This window comes from Lonchura striata, chromosome 4 (genome assembly GCF_046129695.1).
Source record: "Lonchura striata isolate bLonStr1 chromosome 4, bLonStr1.mat, whole genome shotgun sequence".
Classification (NCBI taxonomy): Eukaryota; Metazoa; Chordata; class Aves; order Passeriformes; family Estrildidae; genus Lonchura; species Lonchura striata.
The window spans coordinates 62,594,045-62,611,172 of NC_134606.1; the positions used below are offsets into that span (position 1 = coordinate 62,594,045).

General features: G+C 34.9%; 1 protein-coding gene across 1 annotated transcript in view; it reads right to left on the minus strand.

Moving 5' to 3' along the window:
* TTC29 (tetratricopeptide repeat domain 29) overlaps nucleotides 1-17,128 on the minus strand; it is a 110,778-nt gene that overhangs the window by 54,213 nt on the left and 39,437 nt on the right. The window contains exons 5-6 of the mRNA XM_031504612.2: nucleotides 15,030-15,242; nucleotides 12,357-12,442 (exon numbers count right to left, since the gene is read on the minus strand). Coding sequence (XP_031360472.2) covers nucleotides 12,357-12,442; nucleotides 15,030-15,242 — 299 coding nt within the window. The remainder of the gene's footprint in view (nucleotides 1-12,356; nucleotides 12,443-15,029; nucleotides 15,243-17,128) is intronic.

Below are 17,128 nucleotides of genomic sequence, written 5' to 3' on the forward strand. Positions count from 1 at the left end.
AATTACTGTTGAAAACTCCTACACAAATGTGCAGTTTTACTGGATGGGAAAAATTCAGATAACAAAAGAAAATCCATTTTATTAAGGTAAAATGCTTCTGCTGCATTGTTTTATAGCAAATATTGTGTTTGAAAATGTCATATTGGTAATTTACTTTGTAATTATTAATTAATTCATATATTCATTAATAAAAATATACAACAATATGTTAATAGATATTGAATGGGACTCTGTAAGAATCTGTACTGGTAATGTATATTAAAACCAGATTGGGTATTAAACACATTTAGCTATATTTCCTTTTCAAAAGTTAGACTAAGTTTCCAGATATTTAGAGTTGCTAAAGAGGTAAAATGTCTGGTTTTTTCCTTTATATTTTATTTGTTTATTTTTTAGAATTAACCATGTACAAAGAATTCTGAGGAAGGAAGATGTTACAGATTTATCTTGATCATGCTAGACTCCACTATAAAATTATAAAATTTCCACATTGTTTCAAAGACAGTTTGATACTCCTAGCAACTAGTGGGAAAAGATTGTTGTATATGAGGTTGAACAGATTAGAATAATGTGCAGTTCTTTCTACCTCTATATAAAAATGTAACCTAAGTTTAACAACATAACAATTATAAAAACTACACTGATTCTGGTCACAGATTTGTTTTTGGATCAATGTGACTAAGCACATTGACTATCTCAAAATTTTTACTTCTGTGGGTTTGTGGAAACACTAGCTTAAAAAATCCAAATAACATAAAAGTCAAAGTCTAATAGAGAAATAAACAGTAGGGTTCAATCACTTTCCTCCTTTGTGTAGGATGTGGGAAGGTAGAAGTTGAAGCTGGAATTCAGCTTTGTCTTCCACATAACAGACCACAGGATAACTCCTGTGGGAGGATCCATTCAAAAAATCAACTCTCTTTCAGTGTCTTTGCAAGTCTGTTTTATCTACAACTACAGTGTACAAATGAAGTATTAAGCTTTGCTTAAATCCACAAACTAGAGCCTGTTTGTTGTATAGATCTCACACTAATTCTCTAGCTAGTGGTGTATTTCATATTAACCTTCTTTTCCAAGAAAAATTTTAGTGAACTCTCAGGCCCAGATTTACTTCTAAGTTACCTCAGCATTATGCCAGGCTGACCCTCCAGGGCTTATTCCATTAATATAAAACAGATACAGAAGCTCCTACCCCAAGAACCACCTCCATCCAAAATCCCATCCTTTATTTTTTATTGTTGTCACACCTGTAATTCTTTTATATGTACACAAAAACATACACACACACCCCATTAGTGTACGCAGGACTCAGACAAAAGCACAGAGACTCTGCTGAACACTGGTACATCTAGGGATAATGGACAAAAGCGAAAATATTGAAAGTATGAATTTATGTTGAATAAAGAACATCTATCCAACTCAACACAAGATTAATGCTACTACCAGCATTTCACTGTTTTGGTAAAATACATTTCTCTGACAAGCACATGATGAGATAACATTGATTTATAATACTGTAACTTTAAAAAACACAAAAGCATAGTTCTGCTTTCAGCTTTAGATTTGATATTGTTGCCAAACTTTATTGGAAATACATTCATTTTGATTTCTACAAATCTAGCTGTGTTTAGCCATTTCACAGCTGGTGAGCAGGAAAGATGCTTCTGCCTCATTTACAGATCTTGAACATGAATCAGACAATCAACTGGACCATTAGTCAAAGAGATCAGTAGCTAATGATTCCTGACAGGCACTGCAGAGGCAGGCTAAGGCCCAGCCTGGCTAGCAGCACCTGACAGTATTTTTCTGAAGCCAACAATAGGTGTTGGTAGACAGACAATGCAGTAGACTGAGACTACAGGACTTATAACACTTCGTACCTCTTAAATACTTTCAGAAAAAAACACATAGTTGTGATGGTTACTAAATATTCACTTTGATATAGTCCAGTGAAAATAAGAAACAATAGAATTGTATGCATAGGCACTCTGCAGTTCAATGAACTCTGATCAGTAGCTGCCACAGAAAAGCATATTTAAAAATGACAAAAAAGTGCAGTCTTTATTACCATAATTTGAGTGGTTACATGCCTGTGGCCATGCTGAGTAAGATCAAAGAAAAGTTTCACAATACAAACCCAGATGTATTCTTATTTTTGCCAAAACACATCCTGGGAGAGGTTGGACAGCAAAAGAAAAGAGTATTGTTCATGAAGTGTATTGATCACAATGTACATAGCTCATTGATCCCAGAAATTACACACCAGTATCAACTGAATGGCATGCCACACCTTGTGAAAAAAAATGTGTTCAGATATTGTGAGCATCCAGGGTAGAAGCTGCACATATTCCATCTGCATGCTCACAGTTCAGGGATGCAGAAACTGGGTGCCACGCCCAGGAAAGAGACAGCATTCCTTGATTTGACTAAACTGTTACTTCTCCCTCTTTACTTATAACTAAAATTCATCAACTCAATCCTGTGAATGTTATCTCCTTGCCCTCAGCCATATCCACTTAGACTGGCTATAGTCTTAGATAAATTACTAGAAATACACAAATGCTGTCAATCTCTTTACAGAGATGGGAAGAATTAATCTGGAATTGGTCAATCTGGTCTGTTCCAGAACTCCTATTCCAGGGACTTTATTAAGGTCACATCTTTGGGAAGAATTAATCTGGAATTGGTCAATCTGGTCTGTTCCAGAACTCCTATTCCAGGGACTTTATTAAGGTCACATCTTGGGGCAAGGGGGTCAGGGAAAGGGGACAGAAATAGAAGAATCTACCCAGAAGTCTGCACAAGTTAAATGTCAAAGGGGAACACCCTTGCTGAAGACTTTCCAGAGCTAGGACATGGCTATCTCTGAGGTGCTGCTTGGCTCCACTCTCTCTGTGGGTAACTAATCCAGATCACACTCCTCCTTCCCCGTGATCTACTGGGCTATCAAGTGCAGTGTTTACCCTTATGCTCTACAAACACTCGGCAATACATGCTTCAGATTACTTGTGTGTGCATCTGCTCGAAGGATTAAGGGAGGAAGACAAACATTTTACTCCTTCCTTAACAGTCTATCAAGATCAGACCTAAGGCTCTCTGCCTGCATCAAGTCTTGTCTGCTTCGTATAATACTCAAGGCATGTACATTTTGCTTTGATTCTGAATGGATGATATGTAAATACAAGTAACTAATTGAAAAGGTTCCTTTCCCTAGAGTAATTTCAAACTTCTATTGGCTTCCACAAGGTCAGGAGTTCATCCTGTATGCTTCATTTTGCTGCACAGAAAGCTTAAAGAGATTAAATATACAGATGATTGAATAAAGGTTAATTTTTTTCAGCCTTACTGTCCTTGATTCTGGACTTCTGTGCCACCAATAATTATATTAAGTCTGACTTTTTAAACAACAACTTTGCAGGAAGTAATAATTTTATTATCTCCTATACATAATAAAGGGTTTTATTATTCATTCATATTTGAAAAAATTTCAAAAAGTCACCCAGGTCCTTCAGAGCAAAAAACTATGCAAACATCAAATCCAAGTATTTTCATTTACTATTATTGTTCAATTTGAAATATCCACTGCAAGAGACATTGCCCTAGTAAAGGTTACTGCAATCTATATTTAGGACAGGAATGTAATGTTTTCCAAGCCAGACATTGTTGACATATTTCTTCAAAATAAAGCATGGCTTAACAGTCTGGAGTGAAGAAGCTTCATCTGTTACCCTTTAACAGCAATATAAGAGGAAAAAACAGTTTATGTATCTTTTCCATCCTGACAGATGTGACAATAGCTGGAAACACTGTGCCTGCCAAGAGCTTTTATCAAGCATGTTATAACAACTAGTAATAAGTGTAAATAATAAATGGCTACGATCTTATGGGAAACGGTGGCAATACTAAACAATTTTTGGTGCTTGCTGATGGGAGTCTGCTAGTCCTGGAATTCCCTGGCTTCCCAGTAGAGTTTTGGCCTGACAATAAACAACAGTTTAATACTTTATCTAATCCCAGCCAGGAGGTAAGTTCAACAGCAAGCTTTTGCAGATGTTCACATCCAATAATCTATTCATAATTGATGAAACAGGGAGGTCAGATGTAATGGTTGCTACTATTCCAGCAACAAATAAATGGTTATTGACAAAACAAGGCAGTGTGGCGCTGAGTGCTGAGCAGTGACAAGCATGAAACAGTACTGAGACAGAAGTAGTGATGTGAATACAGCCCTTCATCTTGAGAATTCCTCTATGTGATGTGTGGCACCAGGGCCACTCTGACACATAAGCAGATGGAGGTGACTTGTAAAGGAAAAGTGAGATTCTGCAAGTACATAAAAGACAAAGGCAGAGCAGGGGGAAAATCAAGGAGAAGAGGGTGGACAGGACTGGAAATTGGGGTAAGTGCAATAATGTGAATTGTTAATAAATGTTTTTGTATAGCAGGACTGTGATCCAGATGTCTGGACTGCTTTATCAGATTGTTGTGTTTACATGAATGTACCTGGTTATCAGATCACTGCAGTCTGCTAAGACAATAGTATCATAATAAATATACCTGCATGCTTAAATGCCCATTACTTCTTAGACAAAGCACCTATAAATATTCTGCTTCATACTTACTAATATCTTGAACAAATATTTTTAACTACACAAATTTTTTCCAGATAACAACAAGCAAGCAAGCAAACAAACAAGCAAACAGTTAAATTTGCCTAACAATGGTAAAAATTGCAGAGATAAACTAGGAAAGTATAAAATCAATTAAAATTAGATAATGTAGTGGGTACTTTTCTGCAAATTAATGTAGAAGTTCAGGAAGAGATCTCATTCAGCTAAAAGCCTTATATTCTTCAAGTTTTAAAACCCATGTAATGCAGTAAAAGTATTAATAGACTGTTCTTATTGACTGAATAAAACTTGAGTCATTTAGATGCCAATAGACACTTGAGATCTTTTGCACCCATTTCAGTGCTAAAATATAGTATTTCTACAATGTTTACTGTGTAATATACTAGTATGAAAACCAGCTGAATGAAATGGGGACCTTTACTGGTATATTCAGTCATAAAAAGATTTCAGACAGAAATATTTTAAATATTAATATTACTAAAATAATTTAAAGCACCAAGGAATGTGAAATCGATTTCTTTCGAAGTACAATTTATTTCACACTTTGCTACCAATTCTTTTGATCAGCTCTGAAATAATACATAAGCTGAAAGCAAAACAGCAAAACAAATTGCTTCTAGCAAGGAGGCACCAAGCTCTCAGTTTTACACAGACATGCCTCAGTGTTTTAACTTCTCAGGCTATTTATCTATCAAATGATAAATTTTAAATTCTTCAAGATCTAATGCCTGAATCAAGACCTACTCTCCAATTTAGTCATTGATGGTTCTGATCAAGCAAAGTTAAGCATTTGTTAATACCTGAACTTAAGACTTGTCCCCCCAAAGTCATTGAGAATAACTGAACTGAAATTTAAACACATATTTAATAAGTGAATTGCTGTAGCAATTTGAGAAAACAATCTAATTTTAAAAGCTTTACTTTAAAGATTTTTTTTTTAATAATCTGTTCATTAGAATTAACTATACAATAGAAAACAAAACCTCACAGATTATGAATATATTTGCATTTAAGTACTAAAATTCTTGGATTTGTACAGTGGGGATACAAATGTTCCCTTTATCACAACACATTAAGAGTCTGACTTCTGTAAGTAGATTATCTAACAAAATTAGAAAATTTATCTTGCAGTTGCTCAGCCATTTGCTACAGCCCTGAGTATAGAATGTGCAGTTTCACTATGGACTGGCAGTTCCTAGGATCTTGTATGTTACTGTTATCAGATAACAAACTATGGATTTAGACATGCGGTAGCTATACCTTTCCCTCAACTATGTGCAGCATTTATGTTCTGAGATACAGCACACCTAAGCTAGAAATCCAATGTGGGAATGAAATGAGGGGAAATTTTACATTGGCAGGTGCTTAAAAAAAAAAAAAAGGAAAATGGAGAACAATAAAAAAAGAAGCATATTTTATTAGCTACTCTAAAAAATGTTTCAGTAGATTCCAGAGGAAATGCCTAAATCACATCCTGTAACTGACAGAAGACAGTTATTGGAGTTTCAGAAACCTCAGTCAGGACAGGCCAACTGTAACCTTCTGTCCCAGAAGCAGACCCTGTCTAGCTGTGTCCCCAGTCTGGCTGCCAACCTGCCTGGGAAAGCACAAGAAAGAGCAACCTGCACTGGGCACAGCAGCGGAGAGCACACAGAGGCTGCTCCATCCCAGCAGCCACACCAGAAAGGTGAGACCTGAGCTGAGGCTCCGTGACTGCCAAGCGCTCTGCCCACCACGCCTTGTGAAAACCACATTCTTATTCCCTAGTAAAGCAGTTTAAGGAATTTTTATGGCTTTGTCCTCAACTTTTCAAGATACTAGAGCTGAGCAAACCCCCAGTAAGGGCAGTTTGCTTCTTTTGAGTTCAAGCATAACAGTTAGGAACAATTTCTCAGAAATAATTCAGAGTTATACGAACAATTCTCTTGATCTTAGAATCTCTTTTACAATGTAAATATACTTTAACTAGTGCTGCACTGCACACCCCTCCAGCTCTTTTCCATACTCATACAGAAAATGTATCTAAGTGCCTCCATGTGTATAAGGCAATAATAAAATAATAAATAACTGATGATAAAATATTACAATTTATCATTTTGAAGAAGAGTCAAAATAGTACCAAAAATAGATTTTGAAGTTTGGGAAACCACATTTGATATGTTAATTAGCTTCTAAATGCAGGATGTTTAATATATATATTTTAAGTAAGGCTACACAATCTTATAAATATATATAAATGAAGAAACTTTCATACATTTCAGAAGTAGAAATAAACAAAACAATGTCATCGAGGCATAGCCCTATTTAAAACTGAGGTTTTAAATTTTTTGTCACCAACTTTTATTCAGATTCTTTAGAACACCACTGGGCAGATAATTCTAACATTCCAAAAAGATTTATCTAATGGACTGGGCACTCAAACTTTCAACTCACAGCAATAGTCCTACTCTTCTGGGGTGTGAGAATGAATAAACTGAAAGCTGTAATGCATGAGATGGAAATCCAGCAATTCATGGTGTTTTGGTAGCTGCTCTTATGGGATATGGGACTCCTAAAGAGTAGGGTCAATATCAACAAGTTGCTAGAACATGAATTGTTGCTGTGGGAAAACATGGAATTGTTATTTTTCTTATAATCAGGTAATAGATTTTTTTAATGTATTTAATATTTTTTGTTTATTCTGTTCTATAATTTTTGTATAAATAGACCACTGTCATTCTGAAGCAGGACTGCATTTAAGAGTGTTTTCTTACAGAGGATGTTCTTGTGGCCTATTTATCTTGACAAAAATACACATTACTGAAGGGAGTTTTTGCTCTGCCATTAAGCAGAGCAAAATGTAATCTGAACCATAGACTGAAAAGGAAAATGACACCATGTTTCAAGGCAGTCGTAATGGACACCATAACACCAAGGTGCAAAACCATGTGGTGTACAGAAAAGTAGTGAAGGAAAGTAGCATTGCTGCTTCTCATAATCTGAACCCTTTTCCCTGCAGGTTTTCAAGGAAGTGGTTAAGACAGGAAAAAATCTTATTTACCTTAAACCAACAAAAGAACTCCTTCCTTTACTAAGAGACTGTTAACTTTCATGTCCAAATAAAAAGTTAGAACTGTCCTTCACTTTAAGAATTAAGTGCTAAATTAATAACAAAAAAATTAGTTGAATTATCAGACATTCATCTCTTTCCTGAAGTTCTAGGTCTTCTTTAGCATTTTCAACACAAATAATTTTAAATTTCTTAATTCCCTCAGCATTTGAGTCAGTATATTTTGTCAGGACAAAGTCCACTCCCAGTATTAATCCTCACACATAATTTTGTTTGTATTATCTTCATCAGTGTCTAGCAGCAGTGGGATCCTTCAGGAACATGAAATTTAACCAGTTTCAAAATTGGACCACTCCTTTCTTTGTACATAATCTATCATCAGTGTCAAGATCAATCAGAAGTGCCTACCTTCTAAGAAGGCTCAAAGTTTTGGGGTTTTATTTCTCAGATATGAAAACCTCTAAAGTCCTATATGAATACAATTTTTAAAACAGTTTAAAAATCACTTCAATTAAAGTGGGGCCTCTAGGAATGATGAGACTTCTTAAACTGGTATGCTAACATGTTTTTCCAAGCATGTGATGCCATTTGCTAAGCTGAAAATGTTACAATTCATTACTAATGGCTAAAGATCACTTAGACATTAATAAAGGACAATATGTCTGATTTAAAAGAAGGAAGTTTGAAATAATTTCCATTGAAGAGTATCTTTGGATGTGTATTGTGAGTCCCCATTTGAGAAGTTTTTTTTTGGGGGGGGTAACAATAATGAAAGCTTAAACTCAAACTCAGTGGTCTATTCAGACACCACTGACTTGAAGTTCAGCCTTCTAACTTCATATGCTCATTCTTCTCAACAACCTTGCTCAGTATTTGTGAGAAAAGAGAATAACATTCACTCTACCATTTGGAATTCTTTTACTTGCTAAGATGCTCCTTGATTTACCAAATCCACTCATCCATCCAATCCATACGGGCACAATACATATAATGAGATACAAATAATGTAATCAGATAAAATATACTGTACATACTAAATTCAGAATATCTGTGCCTCACTCATATTCTCCCAGCTGCATGAGAGGAGACAAAATTCCTGGTTGTTTTGACAGAGACTTTTTCAGAAATTAAGTTTATGGCCATTAATCACCTCTGATTGCTGTAACAGGGTCATTTTGAATGTGAAGATGTCATTGTAAGTTCATAAATTTTCTTGATAATTTTATGCCTGTGGCTTGTGTATCGTAATTCTGACAGTTCATGCAGACAGCATTATGTCATAAATTACCACATTTAGTTTGGCATGAGTCTCAGTGCTCATGAACACTGCCTCTATTATTTAAATGTGTAACATATCTGAAGCACAGGATTCAATATCCAAAATAAAGGAACACTCAGGAAAAAACCTAACAGGAGGTTGGGACTAGATTTTTCCTAATGATTTGGGATGAAACTGTAATTGAAAGAGAAAAATCCACTATACACTATACTTTGAAGAATTCTTGAAAGCCCAGTCTAAGAGAAGAAAAAATTCCACATCAAGCATTAGATTGTAATACCTTACGCAAGATTTCTAATGACATAGAAATATTTCACTTAATATTCTGCTTCCATAATGAGTCTGAGGACAAAACAAGTAAACAGCAACTTTTACTTTAAAATTAGCCTAGATGAAGAACTCTCCATGACAAAATCTCTAAGGTTTAATATGAAATCTATATAATGCAAACTATTAATATTTTGTTGTAAAACCATTAGGCTTGATTATAAAATCAGAAACCAGACGGTATGAAAAATATTATGAACATACCCCACTGTTATTGAATGTAATTAGTTCTCAGGATTTTAAACTTTCACACACTTAGATTTTTACATCTGAGTAGTTCTACTGAAATCAATCATATATATCAAATAAAATTAAACTTACTTATACAGATTATACACCAAAACAAATCATGTTAAACACCAAGTTCCTAGCAAATAAAAAACATTCTCTAACAAAACCAGCCCATTTGACACAAAATGACTGCATTTTTTTATAGAATAGGCTGCAGCTTAATCATTTCAGTCTTTAATTACTGCATCAGATAATGACTATTTTGAACATATGCTTCTCTGCCCTGCTAGAAGACATGAATGAAAAAGAAACAAGTTCATATGCATGATCCTGTGTGTGCATGTTGGGGGAGGGAGGCTAAAGAGCAAAAGAAACCAAGTGGCAACAATTGGAGGAAATGGTGCCTGTAACAGCTGCTCCTTTCAGATTCCCCTAGAAGGAGACTGCCTGAGGTGGACCATGGCACAAAGGGATAAAGAAGATGAAAACTGATGCAAAGCAGGGAAATAACTGCTGAGACCCCTGAGTCTACATCCGAATAGTCCCAAGCTGTGTGGCAAGACCTCTTTAGCATGCTACAGAAGCTGGTGATGAACTACATATTACCATGAGGCAAACTGGCTCCTAGCAGTATTGTCTGCATGTTATGTGTAATGATAACCAGTGGGCCCCTGGGAACAAGAGGCAATGATTTCATCTCTGTAAGCATCTGAGCTCCCCTTGGATACAGAGACCATTAAACTGAGAACAGAAGGGGAAATTTTAGGCAATGATTTCCAATTGGAGAGTGAAGACAACTTCTGCTCAACACTACTATCAACCATGGATATTTTACTGCTGTCTATATTGACCACTGCAAAGGACAAAAGGAGCTAAAGTTGTACTCCTTTTTCTTCATCCCAGAGAACACAGTGTATTTTTTGAACAAAAGTACTTTAAAAGCTTTTCATGTAATATTATTGGCAATGCCATTATATTAGAAAATGACACTGTATTATTACCACTGAAAAGTATTGGTATTTCCATTACTGTTAAAATAACATTTTATACTTTTAACAAAATATATAACTTGTTTTTGTATTACAGAGACCTTTGTGCCCTTGCATATCGCTTTCCTTAACTGTCAGGTGGTTTTGTAGGACTGAAAATATTAGGTACTACCTATTGGTTACATATTTAAAATGAGTAGCAGTACCTTAAAAAATTCAGGGTTTCAGAAGCTTCCTTAAAAAAAAAATCTGCATGCAACAAAAAGAAATGAAACTTCCAAATGATTGCTCTAAGTTTTTGACATGAGACACAGGGGAGCAATGAAGGGAAGGGAATAGCTACAAAATGTAGTCAAAATTGATTCTGAGGAAACAATGCCAGGACAAATAATATTTTTGACATTTTCAAGGGTAGTTTGATCCTTTGTATATTCTTGAAAAATTAAGATGCAGGCTTCTTCATTTAGCACACTTGTTTATCCTGCTGCTCTTCAGAATTCACACAGTATATTATGTGAAATGAAAAGTTAAATTAAGTTTCTGAAAGTCTGAGAAAAGTTGCTCAGGTAAGAATGCCAGCATACTTGTCAGGCAAAAAACAATTGCAGATAAACTGAAATATAAAAAATTCTGGTCTAATCTATCACACTGACTTCTTGTAAAAGATCAAATATCATATTCTCATTGCTGTTGTAACTATTAGATACAATTTTATAAAATTATTTGGAGCTTTTTAGTTTTGAAATATTTTTACATTTGGCTACAGGTTTAACTGCAATTCACTGAGAACAGGCTCCCCCTTTCCAGCATTCAGTTGATTTATGCAGAAGATAGGACTTTCAGCATTGAAGAATAATGTATAAAGGTGATCAGTAACTTCTAAAAAAGTCGTAACAAAAATGAAATCAGACAGAAATCTAGAACACCTCCTACACTGCAAGAGCCAAGCAAGTAATTTTGATACACATGCTGAATTAATTCTGGGACTTCTACTGGTCTGCTTCTGAGAAAAAAACAAACAAAACAAAAACCATCACAACAAATACCCACAATTAATGACCTCTATAAAACAAGTTCATTAATAGAATACTGAGTCATTCTGCAGTTACAAGAATAGACAGAAAGAGAAATCAATTGCAATAATCATGAACAAAATATTCAAATTTCTTTTCCACAGAACATTTCTAAGAGGATCATGGGGGACTGTGACTGATGACTGGCATAAAAGAATCAAGTTGCTGCTAATCTTTCCTCTCACACTGACCTATGAGGAAGAAGGGAACCCCCTCCTTCTAGACTAGAATTACACATGCAGAGCTCTCACAGTATTAGAATTATTAAGGCTCAAGGGAAACATAAGAAGAGGAGTTTGAACTCAAGTATCCACAGCAGGAATTGCATCAGCACTACAGCTTTTCAAAAGCAATTAATATTTCTTCTAAATTACTGATGTTTTAACAAACTGAGTGTGTGAAGTGATATATTTTTCATTGTTTCTCACAAATACACTGTACCAAACTAATTTGCAAAACTGGTGTTTTAAAAACCTAAATAAATAGAGACTGTTTGATATTCACATATATACAAGAAAAGCAAGGCTAGTCACATATAATCTGAACAGCCAATTTATACTATTTCTACAGATCCAAGCATGAAAACCTGGACTCAGTTCTGGAATCTATTGGAACTACAAATGCTTGAGCCACATGGATCCCTACCTATAGAACTAGATAAAGTTATGAAATGTCCATGAGCCAAGTCTCTCCAAGTTTTTCGTACTCTGCAAATGCCAAACATGCTGAGGAGGCAGAGGAAGACACTGAGAAAGCTAAATCAAAGAATAAACTTACTGCTAATGCTGTCTCATGCTCTCCAGAAAAATGATATGCTAGACTTAAGCAATAGGCCGCTTCTCCATGCATCTTTATATCACCTCCTAAAGGAAGGGTAAAAGGTAGAGTTACCAGCAGGATCTGAACAAAATGATATTGGTACAGACTGCTCTTGCAGGTTCTTAAATAAGATACAGATGTTAAAATACTGTAGTAAATTTTTCCCTTTCCTTACCCCCACCATGTAGCTCTTTCTGAAAACATACAGTAGTAATTAAAGTCAGTGGAGTTCACCAAGGAAGTTCAGCAAAGTCAGAAAATATCTTCCAGTAATAAAGTACAATGAAAGTAACGTGTAAGGTTCTCTGACATTAATTGTTTAATCATAGTGTCTTCATATTAGAAAATAATACAAGTCTCTCTACATATACTCAATATAAAATAGAAGTGGGTAGAAATAGGTAACAAGCCTTAATCTATAAACACAAAATGTATCTCACATTTTGCTAATGTGAATCTTGGTGAAACACCAGAGAGAACCACCAGTTGACCACTTTCAGCTTTCTTATTTTCCTGTCTGTTTTACTAGCTACTGTAGGGTTAAAAAGCTAAAAAAATGGATTACTTATACTTGCAAGCAGTACTTAAAGAAAATTCTGGACAGGTTGTTGCTAAAGTGCATCCCACTTTCCATGCCAGGTTTTATTTCACTGATACTAGTCTAACAACACTGCTTGCTGGATCTTTTGCATGGCTCCTTCAAGAGAAAATAATCTATTTGATACCAAAATAAACATAAACTAATAGTCCTTAAAGTATCACATTATATTCAAAAATTTCCTTCCAGAACATGAGTAGCTCTAAAAAACCCTGTAGATGAAATTATATTAAAAATAGCCAAAAATCCAATTTTTCTGTTGCTCAATATCCATCTGCTCCAACAAAATAAATAGCAAAAAAATCAACCTGAAGAATAAATGTATATCAAGGTATTTTTCAAAATGCATAAATAAATACAGTTGCAATGAAAAGGGAGATTGTCTGCTTACAGTTGTAGAATTTTCTGTCCAAACACACAGAAGTCTACACCTAGTTCTGAAACTCTCTGAAAGAAAATTGGTGAGGCCATAGCAGTGGCATATAGTGGCACATATAGCACTTAATGTTACTCACAATTATTAAAAGCCTGTAACTCAAAAACCTGATGGTCTTTTCTAATATTCAATATCCATTAAAAGGCATAATAAGGCAAAAGGATACAGAAATACAGCTTCACAGAAGAATAGTAAATTAAAAGTCGCTAGGGACAAAAAGAACATTCTTCCTTGCTTAAGAGGGTTTGACAGTCCGAAGCAGGTAACAGCTAATCCTAATTCCTAAAGTGCATAAACACAGAAGATGGTCCAGAAGGACAGAATGGACATTACAGATAACACCCAGTAGCCAGTATGGCTCTGGAATGAGGACTAGAGAACTCCTCAGAAAGAAGTTCCTAAAGCTTAAATTTAAAGAGGACGACAGCTCATATATTGAGCATAGCAATATGTGCTACATGCCTCAGGAAGCTGTGAAAGTGATTGATTTGAAATTTGAAAAAAAAGGGAACCAGAACACCTGCCTGGTCAAAATAAGTTTTGGAAAGATGTAAGATCCATTTTGCCAATCATTTAATATCCAGCAATTTTCACTGGCATTAAGAAGACATTCATATGTAATTTCATAGCAGTCCTTCTAGTTACTACACCTAATATTAAGAGGAGTTTAACTGTCGCTGTAATTTAAGCATAATTATAAACAATAGCTGTAGAAAACACTACAAGCTTGTATTATGACCTATACAGTCACAATGTTATTTGTCACAGAACTTACTTTTAAATTTGGAAAATATTTTCATTTTTTGCCATTTTTGACAGTTTATCTATTCCAACTACTAGTCAAAGACTGGGTCACAGATTAAATGTTTGGCATACGTTATTTAATTTAAAAAACCCTAATAGATCTGCGGATAAATATTGAATTAATATGTATTTAAACAAAAACCTTATTCATTGTGAGGGTGTTTGTAGAGTGATAAATCTTTCCAGAGTGATTATGGTGGCTCTACCTGTGGAAATACTGAAACCTGACTGGATGTAGCCTAAGTAGCCTGCTCAGGACAACCTTATGAGTTCCAGAGGTTTCTCTTCCTGCCTCTGCTGTTCTGCGATTCTGTAATTTTTTACTTTAGGTTTAAAAGTATTTATGTATATTTAGGTAGAAAATTTTGTGTGCTTATGATAAAAACCTATTTTTTTTTCAAGTATAAAGTGACTATGTAGAGTGAAAAGGTAACTTTTCCAGCAGATAATATCAGTTAAAAACTCACAAATCAGCAGTGACTAGCCAATCAAAATCAAAGACCTCAGCTTCCATCAGTGACTTCACTTACTGAGTATGGGTTTACAGTTTTGTATTATTGTTCCCACAAGGTTTTTTTTTTTTTCAAGATAAAGCTTTGAGGAACCTAAAAGTTTCTTTGTAGTTAGCAAGAAGATATTTCTGCTTCAGTGAAATCTTCAAGCGTTATTGATAACATAGTGAAATTGATAGCATTTGTCTTTGAGTTTCTTAGGAAATAATCACCTATTCAAACCCTGGCTCACGATCAAAATCATTGAAAGAAGGAATAGGAAAACATTGTTTTCCACCTACCTTCTTTTGCCATCTTTAAAGCTTTTAGTAGCATTTTGATGGCCTCTTGGTGTTCTTGATTTTCCAGCATTTTGTCTGCTAGCAAAGTATAAATTCTCCAGAGATGCTGACATGCCAGTGAAGTGTAAGTGTGGCCTGTTTCATCCTTCCAAGATGAGCCCTCTGTTAGCTGATAAAATGTTTCAAAATGCTCAGCAGCTTTCGTGACATGACCTGAAAAACGTAATTCTTAATTAAAATCAGTGCATCACCAAAAATTGTTAAAGTTTGTAGTCTATAATAATTTTATCATTTTAAGTAAGTTAGCCAAACATTCCACAGATTTTTGAAGACTCTTCAATACATAACCCAAAGATCGCTGGAAAATACAAGCAAATTTCACAGTACCCAGTAATGCTCTTATTTAAATTTATAATATTTTTAATTAGCTTTCCTTTGTAAATTTCCAATGTTAAAGGGGTGTGATTCCATGGATGCAAAGTTAGGATCTTCTAGAAAATAAATTTATTCTAGATTCATAAAGCCTTTGTGGTTCTCATATATCAAAATCACATCTATGCATAAATAATCACAACTGAAATCCTCAAGTTTCTTTTTCCATAATGAAAACCTGAGGTGAAAGATTTGAAGTGTGGGGGATAAAGGTATCAGAACTGTGGGGAAAAACAAAAAACCTTCAGTCAAACAAGTTAATCAATAAAAAAAGAATCAGCATGCAAAATAATTTATTCAACAGTTATTGCAAGGCCAATTCTGGTGAGTTTATCTAGTAAGAGCATTAACCATTGATAGATTAATTATTGAGCCTGAAGTAATATACTCCAAGGTCTTCAAATGTAAGTTACTCAAACATCTTTAAGGCAAAGGAAAGTTTGAAGATAAAATTCAATTAATTTTCACATTCAAGTAGTTTTTTCTCTACCTTCAGCTGGATTTACCTGTGTGCATAAAATTCAACCTAGGAGATTTCCATATCTGCTGGACAATGAAAATTCAAAACTCTTGGAAAGAACAGAAAAGCTTTTCCTCATACATAATGGGTATTGCTGGGAAGCAGGTAAGATAAAATTATTTACAGTAAAAATAATTTTAAAGAAAGCATTCTGGTCACAATATCTTGTTCAGCAAAGACTGTCCTGTAGCAGGGAGAATGATGAATGTGACCATGCCTTCATATGTTTGTGTGTGATGGAGGAATCTTGTTCCATAGATCATCAATACATCAACTGTATTTCTATTAACAGCTGAAAAAAAAACAACCATACAATAGGTTCATTTATATGTTTGCAGTTTGCACCTCTTCTGAGATGTGATATTGCTGTTTTGCAGTCTTTTTTTACAGTGCTGAATTCAAACTGCAAAAAGAACCAGGAAGGAGAAAAGTTGTTTCCCAGTCATAGGAAAGGAAAGGAGAAAAGCTTGGAGAAGGATCTTCTTTAAGCATTCCTTGAGAAAATGAGGTTATCTCCCCAGGCCTCTAGCCAACCTAGAGGCAGCAGAACAGCTATGACAGATTTCTCTTATTAACTCAATTTATATTTGTCTTTTGCATGTTACTCCTTTATAACCATGCTTTCAACTTTGCAATATAAAATATAACTCATCTTTATTAGAATTAAATTTATTTTCAAATTAAGTTTCTCTTATGATTAAACCGAGTTCAACTAAAACTGACAAGCACAAGAAACTCCTCTTTCAAAGATGCAATTTAATTAAATGAGTGTCATAGACAAATAATTTTATGGCTCTACAGCCTAAAATTAATGTAAGAATCCCAGAGGAAACAACAGGTGTTGAAGAATGCAGTGCCAGGTGAAAGGAGAATCAGCAGATTTTATTCAGTTCCATTCTACCTAGAGATGGGTATTGGAGAGATGGCCCAAAACACTGGGAAAACAGGAAAAGTTCTATACATTCTTTCCAAAATACCACACGCTTGACATCAGACTGCACAAATAGAAAGGCAAAGGGAAATTATCACAACCAGTACAAGCTGTTTACAGAGTCCCTGACAGTAGATAGAACAGAAAATAGACATGTAGATTTGCTAAAGTCAGATGAAAACCCCTGTCTATTCTCAAGAGACATCCAATTTGATT